The 16,799-nt window shown below is 39.2% G+C and overlaps 1 protein-coding gene across 1 annotated transcript in view; it reads right to left on the bottom strand.

The window, feature by feature from the left end:
- Positions 1-1,112: 1,112 nt before the first annotated feature.
- The window catches only part of LOC309547230 (interleukin-1 receptor type 1-like), a 146,852-nt gene continuing 131,165 nt past the window's right edge, over positions 1,113-16,799 (bottom strand). Inside the window, exons 8-10 of the mRNA XM_082247045.1 lie at positions 16,542-16,690; positions 9,689-9,832; positions 1,113-1,327 (exon numbers count right to left, since the gene is read on the bottom strand). Coding sequence (XP_082103171.1) covers positions 1,128-1,327; positions 9,689-9,832; positions 16,542-16,690 — 493 coding nt within the window. The 3' untranslated portion in view covers positions 1,113-1,127. The remainder of the gene's footprint in view (positions 1,328-9,688; positions 9,833-16,541; positions 16,691-16,799) is intronic.

Genomic DNA, 16,799 nt, shown 5'->3' with positions numbered 1-16,799 from the left:
GAGCGCGCGCCCGCTGAGGCGCGCGCCCGCCCCGGCTCGTTCACAGAGGAGTCCGTGCGTGTGACCGGTGGACCCGATGTCCGCCGGTCACACTACGATCGTCGGTAGAGCGGGAGAAAGGCGGGCGGCTTATGTAAACAAGCCGCCTGTCATTCTCCCCTGTGTAAAAATGGAGATCAGACGGTTCTACTATGTAGAACCGTTGATCTCTGTTTTTACAATAGGAGACATGTCCCATCACAGTTAGAAACACGCCCCTAGGACACACTTAACCCCTCCCTCTCCAATACAGTTAACCCCTTCCCTGCCAGTGTCATTTTTACAGTAACAGTGCATATGTATAGCACTGATTACTGCAGTAATGTCACTGGTACCCCCAAAAGTGTCAAAAATGTCAGTCAAGGGTCCGATCTGCCCGCCGCAATGTCGCAGTACCGCAAAAGAAATCGCAGATCGCCGCCATTACTCGTTAAAAAAAAAAAACACCAAAAATGACAAAAATCTTTCCCTTTGTTAGTAAACGCGATAACTTTTGCGCAAACCAATCAAAATACGCTTTTTGCGATTTTTTTTTACCAAACATATGTAGCATAAAACAAATTGTCTGAAAATGTTAAAAAATTTTGATTTTTAATTTTTTTTGGGGGGGAATTTCATATAAAAAAAAAGTGAAAAATATTGTTATTTTTGCAAAATTTATAGCGCATGATCAAAAAATCGCACAGGTGATCAAATACCACCAAAAGAAAGCTCTGTTTGTGGGAAAAAAAGGACGTGAAATTAGTTTAGGTACAGCGTCGCACGACCGCGCAATTGTCCGTTAAAGTCACGCAGTAAAAAAATCGCAAAAAACCCCCTGGTCAGGAAGGGGGTAAAATCTTCCGTTGCTTAAGTGGATAGAGACCAATCAGCGTCCAATTTTTTTTTTTTTTTCAGTTAAAAGCTGATTAGCTACAATTCACAGTTGCACTAGATTTTGCACTCTCAATTTTTAGTGAACCAACCCCATAGTTATCCTATTCTCTTCCATCCAAAACCTCATCTATATAAACTTTTAGAAAATGTCCATTTAGCTAATGCCAAAAGTAAAGAAGAAACAAATGGGTGACTATCAGTGTGTGTGGAAATCAATATAACACAGAGAATACTATTTGAGGAAACTTGCCTTGCCCAGGTAAATCATCTCTTCCAAGAATAAACAGTTGATAAGCACACTGCTTTTCAAGAACTTCAGGAAGCAACTTGAGCACAAATAAGTCCATGTCATATGCACAGTTTCCCGTAGCATTTTTTGGATACATAATGTAGGCATCATACATCTTGCCATCTGCAAATATAATGTAACAATTTCAAATTATTAAGTCATAATTACTACATTGTTTCCCAAATCATAATTACTACATTGTTTCCCAAATCAGAATCACTCAAAGTGCCTTTTCTCTTGAGCTAGTTGCCCCCCTCTCCTCAAATTCATTAAAGCAATACAACATTCAAAAATCTTAAAATACTGATAAAATACAGTACTGTGCAAATATTTTAGTCAGGTGTGAAGAAATGCTGTAAAGTATTGTTTATTTTTATCAATTTACAAAATGCAAAGTGAGCAAACAAAATTCTTATACTTGCATAAAGTCAGAGATTTTGTAGGAATAAATTCCGGTGTATGATTAACCAATTATACCAAGCAAGTGCTAATGATCATCAATTTCCAATGAAGGTTGAAACACAGTTATTAACTGGAACACAAACAGCTGTATAGGATGCTTAAAACTGGGTGAGGAACAACCAATCTCTGCTACTAAGGTGAGGTTGAGGAAGACAGTTTCATGTCACAGGTCATATACCATGGCAAGACTGAGCACAGCAGCAAGAAACAAGGTAGTTATACTGCATTAGCAAGGTCTCTCCCAGGCAAAGATTTCAAAGCAATCTGGGGACCAATGAGACCAGGTGGATTTACTTGATGCATACACTATAGCCGGAGGGTCTCAATAATGACATAGACTTGAACTGCTTCATTTCGGATATATAAAACCTTCCAACACACATTTTACTGCCCCTGATTTTTAATGATTTTTAATTCAACGCCATTGTAAGGTTTTTAAGGTCCCTTCTTAAAATACTCTCTATGTATCTCTTCCAATTTTTTCCCTTTTTTCCCCCTTTTTTTGTTTGTTTCCCAAATAATTTTTTTAAAAAAAGATCCCGCGCTAGGCGTCTAGCGAGAAATATATTTTTCTACAGATCGTACGTACCAGATCTCTCACAGACTAATATATCTTGTAAGGTCCATTTTTTCTTTTTTTCTTTTTATCTTTTCATTAACTCTTATATCATCTAATTTAACACACCACTACACATGTAATATTCATGATTTTATACGTCATAAATTCCACATATGTATTTTTGTCCCTCCTAGAAGGGCCCAGTATCAATAACTTGATCCAGGTTATATATTATAAACATACCTCAAGTGAAATTAATTTCCTTCTAAAAACCTCCTCACACAGCCTCACCTAGAATGAATAATATTTTTTTATGTGGCCTTACATATACACATTTTTTATGTGGCCTTAAATATATATTTTTATACTACAATACATTTTCCCTCACAAGTTATACATTTTTTTAATTTTATATTTTTATGCTTATATATGTCCTAACACAGCTTCATTTAGAATTTTATGTGGTCTTATATACATATATTTTTATATTCATATATATCCCCCCTCATATATATATAAAAAAAATAAATATATATATATATATATATATATATATATATATATATATATATATATATATATATATATACACATATTCTGTCTGGGTTTTATTTTTAATTCTTCATTTTTATCTTTATTTTTCTTTTTATATTTTTTAATTTTATTTCCTTAATTGGAATTTAGTTATCTTATATATTTTTTATATTTAATCTTGAATATGAGAAGCATACCAGGCTTTGTTTTAAATGACTTAATAAATATTGGTTTTACTTAAGGCAGTATACAATTTGCCATATATGCAATCAGTTAGTGTTCACATGATGCAATAGATATGGCCCTTAATGCCCGTGTATGTCCAGATCCCGGAACTTACAGCAGGAGTAGTAAGATGTCTTCCGGTTAGCTCCAGTAGGTGTAGCAACACGGCGACTGTTAATTACTGGTTGCTAGGACACGGGGCGGCTATATACAGTATATGAACCGGGAGGACGCTAAGATGTCGCCGCTCCAGATGACGTTGATGTGATGAAACGCGTAGGGCGGAGTTTACACAGTCACACGTCACTTCCGGTTAAGGGGACTCGGACCGTGGAACGCGAAAGCATCCCAGCATCCCCAAACTGATTGGTGAACTACTAACTGTGAGTTTATCTGCACTTGTCTTGCAATATACAGAACGTACTACACTATGGGGCAATGTCTGCTTGTATCTTGAGTCTGCCAGACCAAGTGGATTTTCAGAAGGGGACTCGCAGCCGCAGAAGCCGCAGATAGTCTGGACATCCAGGACCCCATGGAAGCAAGCACACCCAAAACTTTGCACACACAGCTAGCACCCCTGTTGTAAGGGGACGTCTGTGGGGTGAGCGCAATACCTAGTGGGGGGCCACGGGTAAAAGCACCTCAGCACTTGCACGGGCACCTGGCTTGTTCCTACTACGGACTAATTGGCACACTTCACTGCCTCACACCAAGCACATCCTATATGTGTTTTTAACTGGTCAGCACCACAGCACTCGTTAATCAAATCACTACACCCCCGCACATAGGGGGTATCACCCAGTACTGGTGGATAGTTACGAAGCAAATAGATGTGATATTCCTCAAATCACAGTGAGCACGAGTATTTATTTATTTTATTTAATTTGTGGATTAATATAACAATATTGTATTAAACAGCACAGTTCATGAGCACAAAGAAATCTTTTATTAATTGCACAGTTGCACTTGCACCAAGCACCCAGCACTTTTTAGGAGGGTATTGTCAATTACCCAGAATGTATTTTACTTAGCACGGTGCACTTTAAATGTTTATCTTTATTACATATGGTCACTTATTGGATGGTATACAATATATGCACTAGGGATGTACCTTTAGGATTGGTAAAAACCATATGATTCAGGTACACATATATACACACAGTGCACTTCATCATTTTCAATTTTATATTCCACTTGAGCAGGTAGCGCCACATACCAAATGGGTAATGTTAGGGTCCATAGACGCAGTGGTAAGCCGAGGAAACTTGATGAGCAGATGAAAGATACCACATGCTTACTTCCCTTTGACATCGGAAGATGCCCAGCAGTGCCATCAGCACAGAAATACCAGAAACCAGTGGGATTCAGGTACACCCATCTATCTCCGGAGAAGTCTGGCCAAAAGTGGTCTTCATGGATGAATTGCAGCCAAAAAGCCATACCTCCAAAATGGAAACAAGGCTAAACGACTCAATTATGCATGAAAACAAAATGAGGTGCAGAAATATGACAGTAGGTGATCTGGACTAATGACTCAAAATTAGAAATATTTGGCTTCAGCAAGAGACAATTTTTTCACCGAAGGGATGGTGAGCGGTACAATAATATGTGTCTGCAGGCAACAGTGAAGTATAGTGGAGGTTCCTTGCAAGTGTGGGGCTGTATATCTGTACATGGAGTTGGAGATTTGGTCAATATCAATGTTGTCTCATCATTGCTGAGAAATATAGGCAGATACTTATCCAAATGTATTCTGCAGCAGGACAAGGACTCCAAACATACAGTAAATGTCTTTAACAAAGAACATGGAGTTCTGGAAGTGATGGTTTGGCCCCCACAGAGCCCTGATCTTAACATCATCGAGTCTGTCTGGGGTTCCATGAAGAGACTGAAGGAGGCAGCCTACATGCACAGAAGATCTGTGGTTAGCTCTCCAAGCTGTTTGACACAACCTACCTGCCGAGTTCCTTCAAAAACTGTGAGCAAGTGTTCCTAGAAGAATTGATGCTGTTTTAAAGGCAAAGGGTGGTCACACCAAATGTTAAGAATTACTGTTAAGAAACTTTGTTTGTCTTTCTTAGATGGTGCATGGGTATCTCAGATTCACTTTTGTGATGAGGGGCATACGTCCATCGGTCCTTTGTCGGGGGTTTCTTTTTTGGCGGATGACTGGCTTGGCTCGGCAGGAAAAGCCCATGTTTCTAATGTCAAATTGTGGGCTTGGGAGTTACCTTTGGCCTTGAAGGGCTGGCCTTGGGTGGTCTGCATGCAAAGTTTTTGTGTGTGGCGCACCGAAATCCTCCCCTGCGTGCTTGGGTTCTCCCTTTTCTGGTCACTGGAGCATGTATGGCTCCAAAGATGACTGCCTAATGCCGATGTCATCAATGTCATTTTGGCACGGTGGGGGACCCATATGAGGGTGCTTTATGCGCCCCCTGCAGCAGAGGTACTATGATGGGATACTCTACATGGCCCACCACTCTTTCATGGTTGGGGGGTGAGCCAGAATGTCTATTTTCTGTATGGGGCATATATACTGTATAAAAGGTCCCACTGGGTGGCATGGCTGTGGACGCTCCTCTTTTTGTGGTTGTGCTAATTAGTTTAACCACTTGACCTCCGTAAGGTTTTACCCCCTTCATGACCAGGCCATTTTTTGCTATTTAGCGCTGTGCTACTTTAACTGACAATTGAACGGTCATGCAACACTGTACGCAAATTTAATTGTTATTTTTTTTACACAAATAGAGCTTTCTTTTGGTGGTATTTGATTACCATTGGGGTTTTTTTTTTTTCTTGCAAAATAAACAAGAAATTACCGAATCATTTAAAAAAAAAAAAAAAAAACAACACTTTTTTCTTAGTTTCTGTTTTTGAAATTTTCAAACAAATAATCTTTCTTCATAAATGTAGGCCAAAATGTAGTCCGCTACATTTCTTTGGTAAATATAATCCAATCAGTGCATAATATTTAGTCTGTGGAAAAGTGATAGAGTCTACAAACTATGGTATATATATTTGAAAATGTATCAATTCAATTATGACAGGACAGTACAAATACCCTCCAAATTACCCCGTTTTTTGGATAGTATACAGTCCAGGGTATTCAGTTTTCTGAAGTTGTAATTTTTTGTCACAACTTTGTGGAATATGACGTATATGAAGAAATTAAACAAAAATGTTTTTTCTTTTCCCAATATTTTTTTCACATACTGGCACCATTGCAGTGCAGAGTCATCATATTATTTATGGGTTTTCCCAGTCCCCTGCCAGGCCCATTCCTGGGGAATGGCTGAGGCCCCATAAATATTTATGGCAGCCCCTCCTAGCCTCTACCCTCTAATTCTAGAACATTCTCAAACATTCTAGAAAGGGGGTGGGGCACCATAGAGCTGCCAGGATAAGTCATCCAACCCTTACCTTTAGTAACCCTGACCCAATTACAGACTCACCAGTTAATATGAGTCAGAGTATAGTTCGCCTACATTTTCCCCACCTTTTCATCAATCGACGACAACTATGATGAAAATGAATTTCATTTTTGTTAACAAATGAAAATAGAAAGAAAATGTGAGTGAGGGATGTTTACCTACGTGAACTTCCGGCTTCCTTGGAGCTCTGTCTGTAAAGTCCACATTTCCCCTCCCAGCAAGCAAGGTAGCAACCGTAGCATGCTTAGTGGTGTGGTGTGCTTAGCACTGTGCAAATTACAGGCCTCCTTAGACAATGGTCCAGAGCACTGTGTGCATTACAGGCCTCCCAACCATCCAGAGCACTGTGTGCATTACAGGCCTCCTCCTCAGACCACTGTCCAAAGCACTGTGTAGCACAAGGCCTCGTCTGAACACCATCCAGAGCACTGTGCAGCGTTTCCGGCCTCCTGACTGTCCAGAGCACTGTGTGTATTACAGGCCTCCTCCTCAGACCACTGTCCAGAGCACTGTGAAGCATTACAGGCCTCCCTTGACCATTGTCTAGAGCACTGTGCATCATTACAGGCCTCCTCACACCATCCTGAGCACTGTGTGCATTACAGGCCTCCTCAGACCTTCCAGAGCACTGTGCATTACAGGCCTCCTTAGACCACCATCCAGAGCACTGTGTAGCATTACAGGCTTCCTCAGACCACCATCCAGAGCACTGTGCATCATTACAGGCCTCCTCAGACCACCATCCAGAGCACTATGCATCATTACAGGCCTCCTCAGATCACCATGCAGAGCACTCTGCAGCATTAAAGGCCTCCTCTCACCATCCAGAGAGTACTCACTGTGCATTACAGGCCTCCTCAGACCTTCCAGAGCACTGTGCATTACAGGCCTCCTTAGACCACAATCCAGAGCACTGTGTAGCATTACAGGCTTTCTCAGACCACCATCCAGAGCACTGTGCATCATTACAGGCCTCCTCAGACCACCATCCAGAGCACTATGCATCATTACAGGCCTCATCAGATCACCATGCAGAGCACTCTGCAGCATTAAAGGCCTCCTCTCACCATCCAGAGAGTACTCACTGTGCATTACAGGCCTCCTCAGACCATTTAAAACATTGTGTGCATTACAGGCCTCCTCACACCATCCTGAGCACTGTGTGCATTACAGGCCTCCTCAGACCTTCCAGAGCACTGTGCATTACAGGCCTCCTTAGACCACCATCCAGAGCACTGTGCATCATTACAGGCCTCCTCAGACCACCATCCAGAGCACTATGCATCATTACAGGCCTCATCAGATCACCATGCAGAGCACTCTGCAGCATTAAAGGCCTCCTCTCACCATCCAGAGAGTACTCACTGTGCATTACAGGCCTCCTCAGACCATTTAAAACATTGTGTGCATTACAGGCCTCCTCAGACCATCCAGAGCACTGTGTGCAATACAGGCCTCTTCAGACCGTCCAGAGCCCTCACTGTGCATTACAAGTCTCCTCAGACCATCCAGAGCACTGTGTGCATTACAGGCCCCTGATTTTAGTTGACTAAAATGTACTGCAGATTTTAGTCCACTAAATATGACTAAAACTAAAACCTCTGTAGATGACTAAAATGCGACTAAAATTAAAATGGCATTTTAGTCAAAAGCCTACGATAGAAAAACTAAATTGAAATTTGACGGCAAAATTAACTCTGGTACACAATTATAATATAGTGACTGACTAAAAAATGCCATAATGCTTTGTTATTCTTGTTGATCTTTTACTCCATATCAAACTTTTTCTATCACATACCAAATACTGATTAAGCAAAGACAAGAAAAGAGCACATCTGAGCAAGGATTAAAGAAAAATAGTTTCTTTGTGTCTTTTCTGCTGCAGATTCTGCACTGTATATCAGTGAATATACTTTTAGAGTTCAACTGTAGTGTCCTGGCATCTGGAGTGTGCCATATTTGTAAACTGTCTTGCTTGCCATAGAATTTGTACATTTTTTTAGGCACTCTTGAGAATCTGCATCCCTGTTACATAGCAAAGCCAGGTCAACTACCCAGTTTTTCTAAACTGCAGTTAAAGTGGTTGTAAACCCTCACATATACTAAGTAAAGTGAACAGCCTCAGATGATACACAAAGAATAAATAAATCCTCCTATATAAGTTTTACTTGTATATCTGCAGTCTTCCCATCTCTACACCCTTTGAAAAGTGCAGATCGTCTTAAAAATCTTTCTTCATTATTCAGCAGTTCTTAGGGGTGGGTGAAGAGACTGTATTTGCACTGTGTGAGAGCTGATTGGAGGAACGGGACACAACCCCCTTCACATAGGCAGAGGAATGAAGGAATGTGCAGAGCTGTATTCTGAATAGACAAGCTCCCTGCTTATCTCCCTCTAAGCTCCCTCCCCAACACAAATTTTCAGCTACTGTTCTCTCATATGTCAGAGAACTTGTCAGAAGTGACTCATGATAATAAGTAATAATGAGGAACAAAGCACCAGAGAGAAACAACACTTACAGCTTTGGAGACAGACAAGTAAACACTACAGATATATGTGCTTAGTTCAAATTTCACGAATAGGGTTTCACAACCATTTTAAGCACTACACCTTGATTATCAACCTGCTTTTCAGCTCACAGTGCTGTTGTGTCTCCCCTGGTCCTGCTGTTTAGAGGACCATTATTTGTAATTTGAAATACATTTATGTATTATATTTATTTATATTATGCATTAGGAATACATAACTGTATTAAACATTGGTGTTTTATACATGCTTGGGGTTAGACTTTCAAGTAAAAAAAAGCCCACACAATCTTGCATTGCAGCATATATACCTGCTGAAAAGTTGCCAAAGTCATATGTATGATTTATTTGTATTATTTGACTTGTATTGTTTCCTTTCAGATTTTGATTGATTTAAAGTTTACATGACTTGAAGTAAACTTGTATTTACTACCAATTCTCTCAAATGAAAGACTGACAAATGTAGCAACATGTATGGTCACATACCCTTTAGCGCACCCCAGGAACCATAAAACGTCATGACGAGCTCTATGATTGCAAAGAGAAACTTAATTTTCTAAGTTGGTAAGAAAACGGGAATTTGTTTTTCACGTGATTGGATAACTAAAGGGAATTTTCACAATGTTTATTGTGTAAAGATTATCAACTCCTACAGTAAGTCAGCCTCATTAAGTGGATCAACCTTATCTGTATCATTCCTTTTATATTACCCCTTGCTATTGCAGTTACTAATATCAAAACATACCATTTTGGTGAGGATGGGAAAAACAGGAACTCCTGTACCAAAGAACGAGGTCAACTTTAAAAAGTTTAATGATAATTAGGGTGGCAATAATTAAAAACGCTGTTGTCACAAAAAACGCAATCAAGAATCCCTGTAAGTTAGGACCTGTGGAAATTAAAATAAAATACAATAAATTAGTCAAATACATTTAATTGTTTTTAAAGAAACACACAGTTTGTTGACAAAATCACTAAGTTAAAAAACATAAAAATTAAAGATACAAAATGGACATTCCCACAAAATAAAGCCTAGCTAATTTAAAGTAGAATAGGCAAAACTTTTTATTTTCATTTTGAATAGAACAAGTGGGGAGTATAACCCTGGTCAGATTTTTTTTCACCATCTGTGTCCCGTTGCGGAATTTTTCCTTTACTACCTGTCCCATATCCAAACAGGAAGTAAGAGGAAATCTCTGCAAATTAAAATAATTCCTTGGGGACCCCTAGATCCTCAGAACTAGTGTCCCCATTGGAAGATTTCCCATATATTACTTTCCTGTAGACAACTTAAATTTGGGATTTTCTTTTACTTTCACTTTTAATGATAATGGTAAACAGGACAAATAGAGAGGATGAATCTCCCTAACAAGGTATAGGCAGCAATGAAAACTGACAAGCATTTTAATCCCTCTTCACTCTATCCAAAACGAAAAAAAAAAAAGTTTTGCCTTTAGTTATACATTAAGTGATAGATAATCAGGGGATAATATGTACATTTTTGTACAAAAAAAGTGATCTTCACACAAGATAAATGTATAAACATGATATGCCTGCCTCTGAAATGGTTTAGATGCACCAAACTCTCCACTTCCTCAAAATAATAAAAGAAGACATTAACACAATTGTGGCATCCGTTCAAAGAAGAGGCATCTCTTCATTATAGTAACTAATAAACTAGGTATTGGACAGCCTAACCTATATGATGGCATGGACACTAGATCCAGACAATGACACAGATTTGGAACACTGGGGCAAATTAAACTAATGTGAATACAATCAACAAATCTCCTAATAAGGCAAAATATAAAGTCTGATGGTATCTAGTTTCAACCAAACTTTTAAAATTTAACATTCTCCCTAGGCAGATAGGCTTCATGTACCTTAACTGCTGGGCTTGTTCCAAGATCAATTGGTTTTGGACCAGAAATGTTGCTAGATCCTGGAAATAGACCCAGTAAACCTAGAGGTTAATGCCCTTACTATAAATGCCAAACTATTCTGGATCCTTGCCCTTGAGAACCTGGACAATATACCAAAAGATACAAGAGATTTTCATGACCATGGATCAAATATATATAAACCATATAAGGTCACAGCTGAAAGGTAAGCAACAAAAACTCTCTTCATGTGCAGTGGGGGAAAGGGGCTGGGAATACTTAGTTTTCTTTTTTAATTTCACAATTCTCTCTTCTTCTTACTTATTCACTCTTAAAGTTTTGGCTATGAAGAAACCTCCAGCTCTAATATTTATGTAGGGAACAGGTAACTTACATGTATATTCTTACTGATCAATAGCATTAGTAATATTTAATACTTAAGAGATAGTATAAATTAATTTCAGTTTCACTGGCATGAATGTTAGTTTCGTGTTTAACAACAAAATTTCTTAAAGAGGTAGTAAACCGGCACTATAATAAATAGAAATAAAGTGGGCTGAAGTCATAATGCAGGGTTAAGTCATAATGAATAGGGATGATCGAACTTTTGAAAAGTTCGGTTCGACCAGAACACCCGAACTTCACGAAAGTTCGGTTCGGATTTCAGAACCCCATTGAAATCAATGGGACCCGAACTTCGGTAATCAAAAAACACCATTTTGAAGCCCCAAAACCCAATAAATGCCCCTAAAAAGTGCCTAGGGTTCTGGGTCATGCCCCATTAACTATTAATCACACAAAAAAAAGTTCTTAAAAATTGTCATTTTTGATAAAAAAGCCAATTATTGAAAAATTAAAAAAAAAAAAAAAAAAAGAGATTTTTTGATTTTTACTTTGGATTTAGTATCTGGGGGGTCTAAAAGGTGTGCATGTGAAGTTTCAGCTCTGTAGCATGTCCAGAACCATGAAAAAAAAAAGAGATAATTTTTCAGTAGAACAGGGATGTGGTTCGGGAGCCTCCTTTAACTTTAACACCTATATGATCTTTTTTTCTGGTTCTGGACATGCTACAGAGCTGAAACTTCACAGGTACACCTTTTAGACCCCCCAGACACAAAATCACACAAAAAAAAGTTCTTAAAAATTGTCATTTTTGATAAAAAAGCCAATGATTGAAAAATTTAAAAAAAAAAAAAAAAAGGAGATTTTTTTATTTTTACTTTGGATTTCAGATCTGGGGGGTCTAAAAAGTGTACATGTGAAGTTTCAGCTCTGTAGCATGTCCAGAACCATAAAAAAAAAAGATCGTTTGTATTAGAAAACTTTAAGCACAGGAATATGGCTTCTCTGCTGTAACACCTTGCCGGTTTAATAGAAGGCATTTTTTTGGGTTCTTTGCAGTCAGGAAAAACATCTGAACTTGTGTATAGTGGTACTGTGCACAAGTTCTGATGTTTTGCCTGCCTCCAAAACCCCCCAAAAAATGCCAGCAAAAACACACCTGGGCATTTTTTTTTTGACGCTAGCGTTTTTTTTGGCATTTTTTGGGGTTCTTTTGAGGCAGGCAAAACATCTGAACTTGTGTATAGTGGTACTGTGCACAAGTTCTGATGTTTTGCCTGCCTCCAAAACCCCCCAAAAAATGCCAGCAAAAACACACCTGGGCATTTTTTTTTTGACGCTAGCGTTTTTTTTGGAATTTTTTGGGGTTCTTTTGAGGCAGGCAAAACATCTGAACTTGTGTATAGTGGTACTGTGCACAAGTTCTGATGTTTTGCCTGCCTCCAAAACCCCCCAAAAAATGCCAGCAAAAACACACCTGGACATTTTTTTTTTTTTTTGACGCTAGCGTTTTTTTGGCATTTTTTGGGGTTCTTTTGAGGCAGGCAAAACATCTGAACATGTGTATAGGGGGTATATATAGGCATATATGTCTGAATATATACCCCTAGACATATATAGGTGTGATAGTAGCAGAAATATATTACTGTAAATGATTTCATTAGCGCAAGCATTTATTTCTGCTACTATCACACCTATATATGTCTAGGGGTATATATTCAGACATATATGTCTATATATACCCCCTATACACATGTTCAGATGTCATGTCTGACATCAAACATGTCCTCAAAAAAACACTGGCAGTGGCAGCCCCTGCAGCATAAAAAATGCTTGGCTGGTGAGAAGCCATATTCCAGTTACGAAGCTATTCAGAGAAATGATCATTTCTCTATAGCGGTCACCCTGCTATGGAAGGGTTTTGTCACCCTGCCATAGCAGTCACTGTCAGTTAACCCTACACTACACTACGGTCCCCTGACACTTAACACTTTCCCTACAGAAACTAAATTTTTGAAGCTAACTTAAGTGTAAAGGAGCACTCTAACTACACTAGATATCCCTTTCCTCACACTAATAAATAGCTAAATGACACTTTTAAAGTAAAATTAACAGAACTCCTTCCACTCTCTTCCATGTCCAGTATAACAATGCTGGGAATATGGCGGGGGCGATCTTATATACTGGGGGGCGTATTCACTAATGATTGGTCTAGGGACCCCCTAGTCACTCCAATCACATTCCTAGCATTCTCCTGCCCCCTCAATTGGCTTTTGCTAATGGTTCTGGTCCAATCACGGGCTTTTAAAGCCCATTTCCTGAAGCATTGCATTTTGGGCGGTTCTGGTTGCCGAATTCCGAACTTTTTGGGCAAAAAGTTCTAAATTCGGCCGAACCTCGAACACCCAATGTTCGGGCCGAACCGATGGTGGACCCGAACTGTTCGATCATCCCTAATAATGAACTGCATACTAGTACATTATAGCAGATGTACCTGTAAACCGGATCCCTCCCATGCAGCCCTGTCATGGATTTCCGGGGCTGCCATCTTCCACGATGACACCACTACCGCGCACAGGATGCCGTTCCTTCAGAGCGCATGCATCGGTGACATCACCGGCTGCGTGCAGTGTGAATAACTCCTAAACAATACAAGTTTAGGAGATATTCACTGTACCTACAGGTAGGCCTTACAATAGGCTTACCTGTAGGTACAAGTTCAAAAGTAGAGTTTACCTCCACTTTAAATAAACGCATTTAAAGCTGAAATCCAGGCAAAGGCTAAATACACAGATGAAATACATATAAATTAGCTGTTTTACCTGCCAAATAATTTGTATGTATCTGCTTCTAATATTTAGATAGCTCTGTCACACAGCACAGCTCTGTCTGGCAGGGCAGGAGACCTGATATTTTTTTAATACTATAGTTAACAGTAAAACAAGCTTGTTGCTGTAGCAGCCATGAGTTCATTACTTTTTTGTTCAACCAGCTCCCATCTGTCATGTAAAAGTAATCCATATAGCTGTACTGGGGGGGGGGGGGCAAGGGAGACATTGGGGGTGCAAGGGAGACATTGGGGGTCTACTAGACCCCCGATGTCTCCATAATGAGACTCTGTCTCCTGCCCAATGACATAGGGAGGGGGGGAAATATTTATATAATATAAAATATAATATAATTTAATAAAAAATAAAATTAATGCAGCCCAATCGCCCTGCACATACCCACAAATGCAAACATTCGCATAGGGTGTACAGATATATGTAGTACGAGTTTGCATCATGTGTGTGAAGTATAAGCACAATCAATAAAGTAGGAGCAATAGTTTGAGGGCCATAATTCATGGTTAATTCTAAACTGATAAGTTGTAAATTCTTTTAAAGTATTGCCTATGGAGAATTTTAGGTACCGTAGTTTTCTGCAAAATCATTTTTTAAGATTAAACAGTTGCACAAATATTGTGCGAAATAAAATATGCAACAACCATTTTTTAATACTACAAGGCCTCTGCTTTCAGAAAATATTTTTAGGGGAATTCATAAAGGTTGTCGGTGTTTGCACTGGGGAAAGCGTGTCCACATTCCACACCCCTTCCCCAGTGCATTCCCACCCTCCCTCCACAGCCACTGTGCCAGTTACACTGACAGGAAAATGGCAGAATATTTTTATACTAGAGAGACGAGATCCCCATCTGAGAGACTAGTTCCCCATCAGGTCCACCCTAATTTCAATTGACAATTCAATTATTCATTATATTATATAATATATGTTATATTATTATAACAGTGGCTTTCCAATCCACCCACTGCTATGCACTGTCACTCAAAGGGGAATGGACCTGATGGAGAACTAGTCTCAGAGTTCCCCATCAGGCCTGCCCACCCTGTGACAAGTCATTTTTCAAATATAGAGCGTGCACATATTTGGGTAATACTTTCAGTTGTATCCCTGTTCTACTGTTTCCATTTAGCTTTCAGCTAGATAATCTCCCAGCTGACAGCTAAATGAGCACAAGGAAACAGCTCTGTGTGGGAAGCTGTCATAGACATTACAGTTTTCCAGCACAGGCATGGCCTGCTCTGAGTACTGTTGTACCTTGCACTGACACTGGCACTTCTTAGGAGGTATAAGGCTCGGTTCACACTATTACGACTTGCCAGGCGACTTGGTCAGCCTGGCAAGTCGCGCACCGTCGGGTCCATTGAGTAGTACCGGACCAGTTCTAATAGGAGCGACACAGGGTCCTGTACTACTTGGGGGTGACCTGGAGGCGACTTGCATAGACATTCATTGTATGAAGTCTGTGCAAGTCACGCCGAAGTCGCGGTGCACGCGACTTCACGGGTCGCCCCCGAAGTCGGAGCGACCTAATGTGAACGGGGACTTAAACCCAAAAGCAAACATTTATTATATTGTAGCTTATCAATTCTTGTGTGTAAAAGCTTCGATATTTCGTTTTTTTTTAGGCTTTCTTTCATTTATTCTAACCTGGTGATCTGGTCAGTAAGTCTGTTGTTTTTAATAGAACAAGTTCTCCTTCAAATATAGCAGTTAGAGTGTTGCAGCAAGCCATTTACCACTGTCAAGAGTACTTACAATGATCAGCTTTTATTTATTTTTTTATGTAAAACATTAATCCCAAAGGTTACAAAACTGTTGCTGTAACTGCATATAAAGTATTAGCTGGAGTTTGGCTTAAATGTTTTAGTGTGTCTAAATCTGCTAGTGCATCTAACACTACCCTCCCCTCCAACTGCCAATGCTGCTGTCCTCTGCTGCTCCTTCATCCAAAGTGTTGGCACCCTAATACAGGAGGTGTGTTACTGGCCAGATTACCAGGTGAAAGCAGAGAGAAAAAAGAAAGAAAACTAATGCAGCCACCACATCTAATGATTGGTAAGATCCAATATAATACATTTTTGGTTTGGAGTTTAATAATGCTTTAAGGGAACTCCCTCCAGAAAAGTGGCGTTAGAGCCATTTTGAATTTCAACCATTATATTCAGTGAAGTATAAGTAGTTTTTTTAGCCAAAAAAATCTGGATTTCAACATTAGTATGAAAAATGAAAACAATTACTCTAGAGGGGAACTGATATTTGTCTTTATTTGCCTGGAGTTCAGCATTCATTTTTGGTTGTACTTAATTTTTAGTAATAGTTCTAAGAGCAAAAATTACAATAAGCAATCTAAATTTTAACCATAAAAGCCTTTTCTGTCTCCTATACGATTTATTTTCCTTTATCACAAGGACTGACTTTGTGTCTTTTTATATAATTAGCTTCAAAAAGTATTCTACTCATGTACTTTGGTCTGAAAATAATTGATCATTTGCTTCTTAAAAGAAAATTACTACAGTATATGTGAATACATACCTGGTCTTTTCAGTATAAAAAATGCCCGACTATATGGTGAATTACTGTTGTCAGCATAACAATAAAATCGTAGACCATAATCTTCTTCCTTAACACTTAAAAAGGTTAAATTTTGGCATAGCACATTTTGTCCATCTTTGACTGCTGTACTGTAAGAAGAGAATTCATATTAATATTAGCTCAATCCTTCTCTTTAGATGCGTCATGCTAATGATTAAAGCTTCTAAAAAAATGTAATTTTTCTACTAAAGCAAACAG

The sequence above is a fragment of the Pelophylax lessonae genome, assembly GCF_965119305.1.
Source record: "Pelophylax lessonae genome assembly, chromosome: 2".
In the NCBI taxonomy this organism is placed as follows: domain Eukaryota; kingdom Metazoa; phylum Chordata; class Amphibia; order Anura; family Ranidae; genus Pelophylax; species Pelophylax lessonae.
Note: the sequence above shows the minus strand (reverse complement) of the source record. Positions and strands in the feature narration are given on the sequence as shown.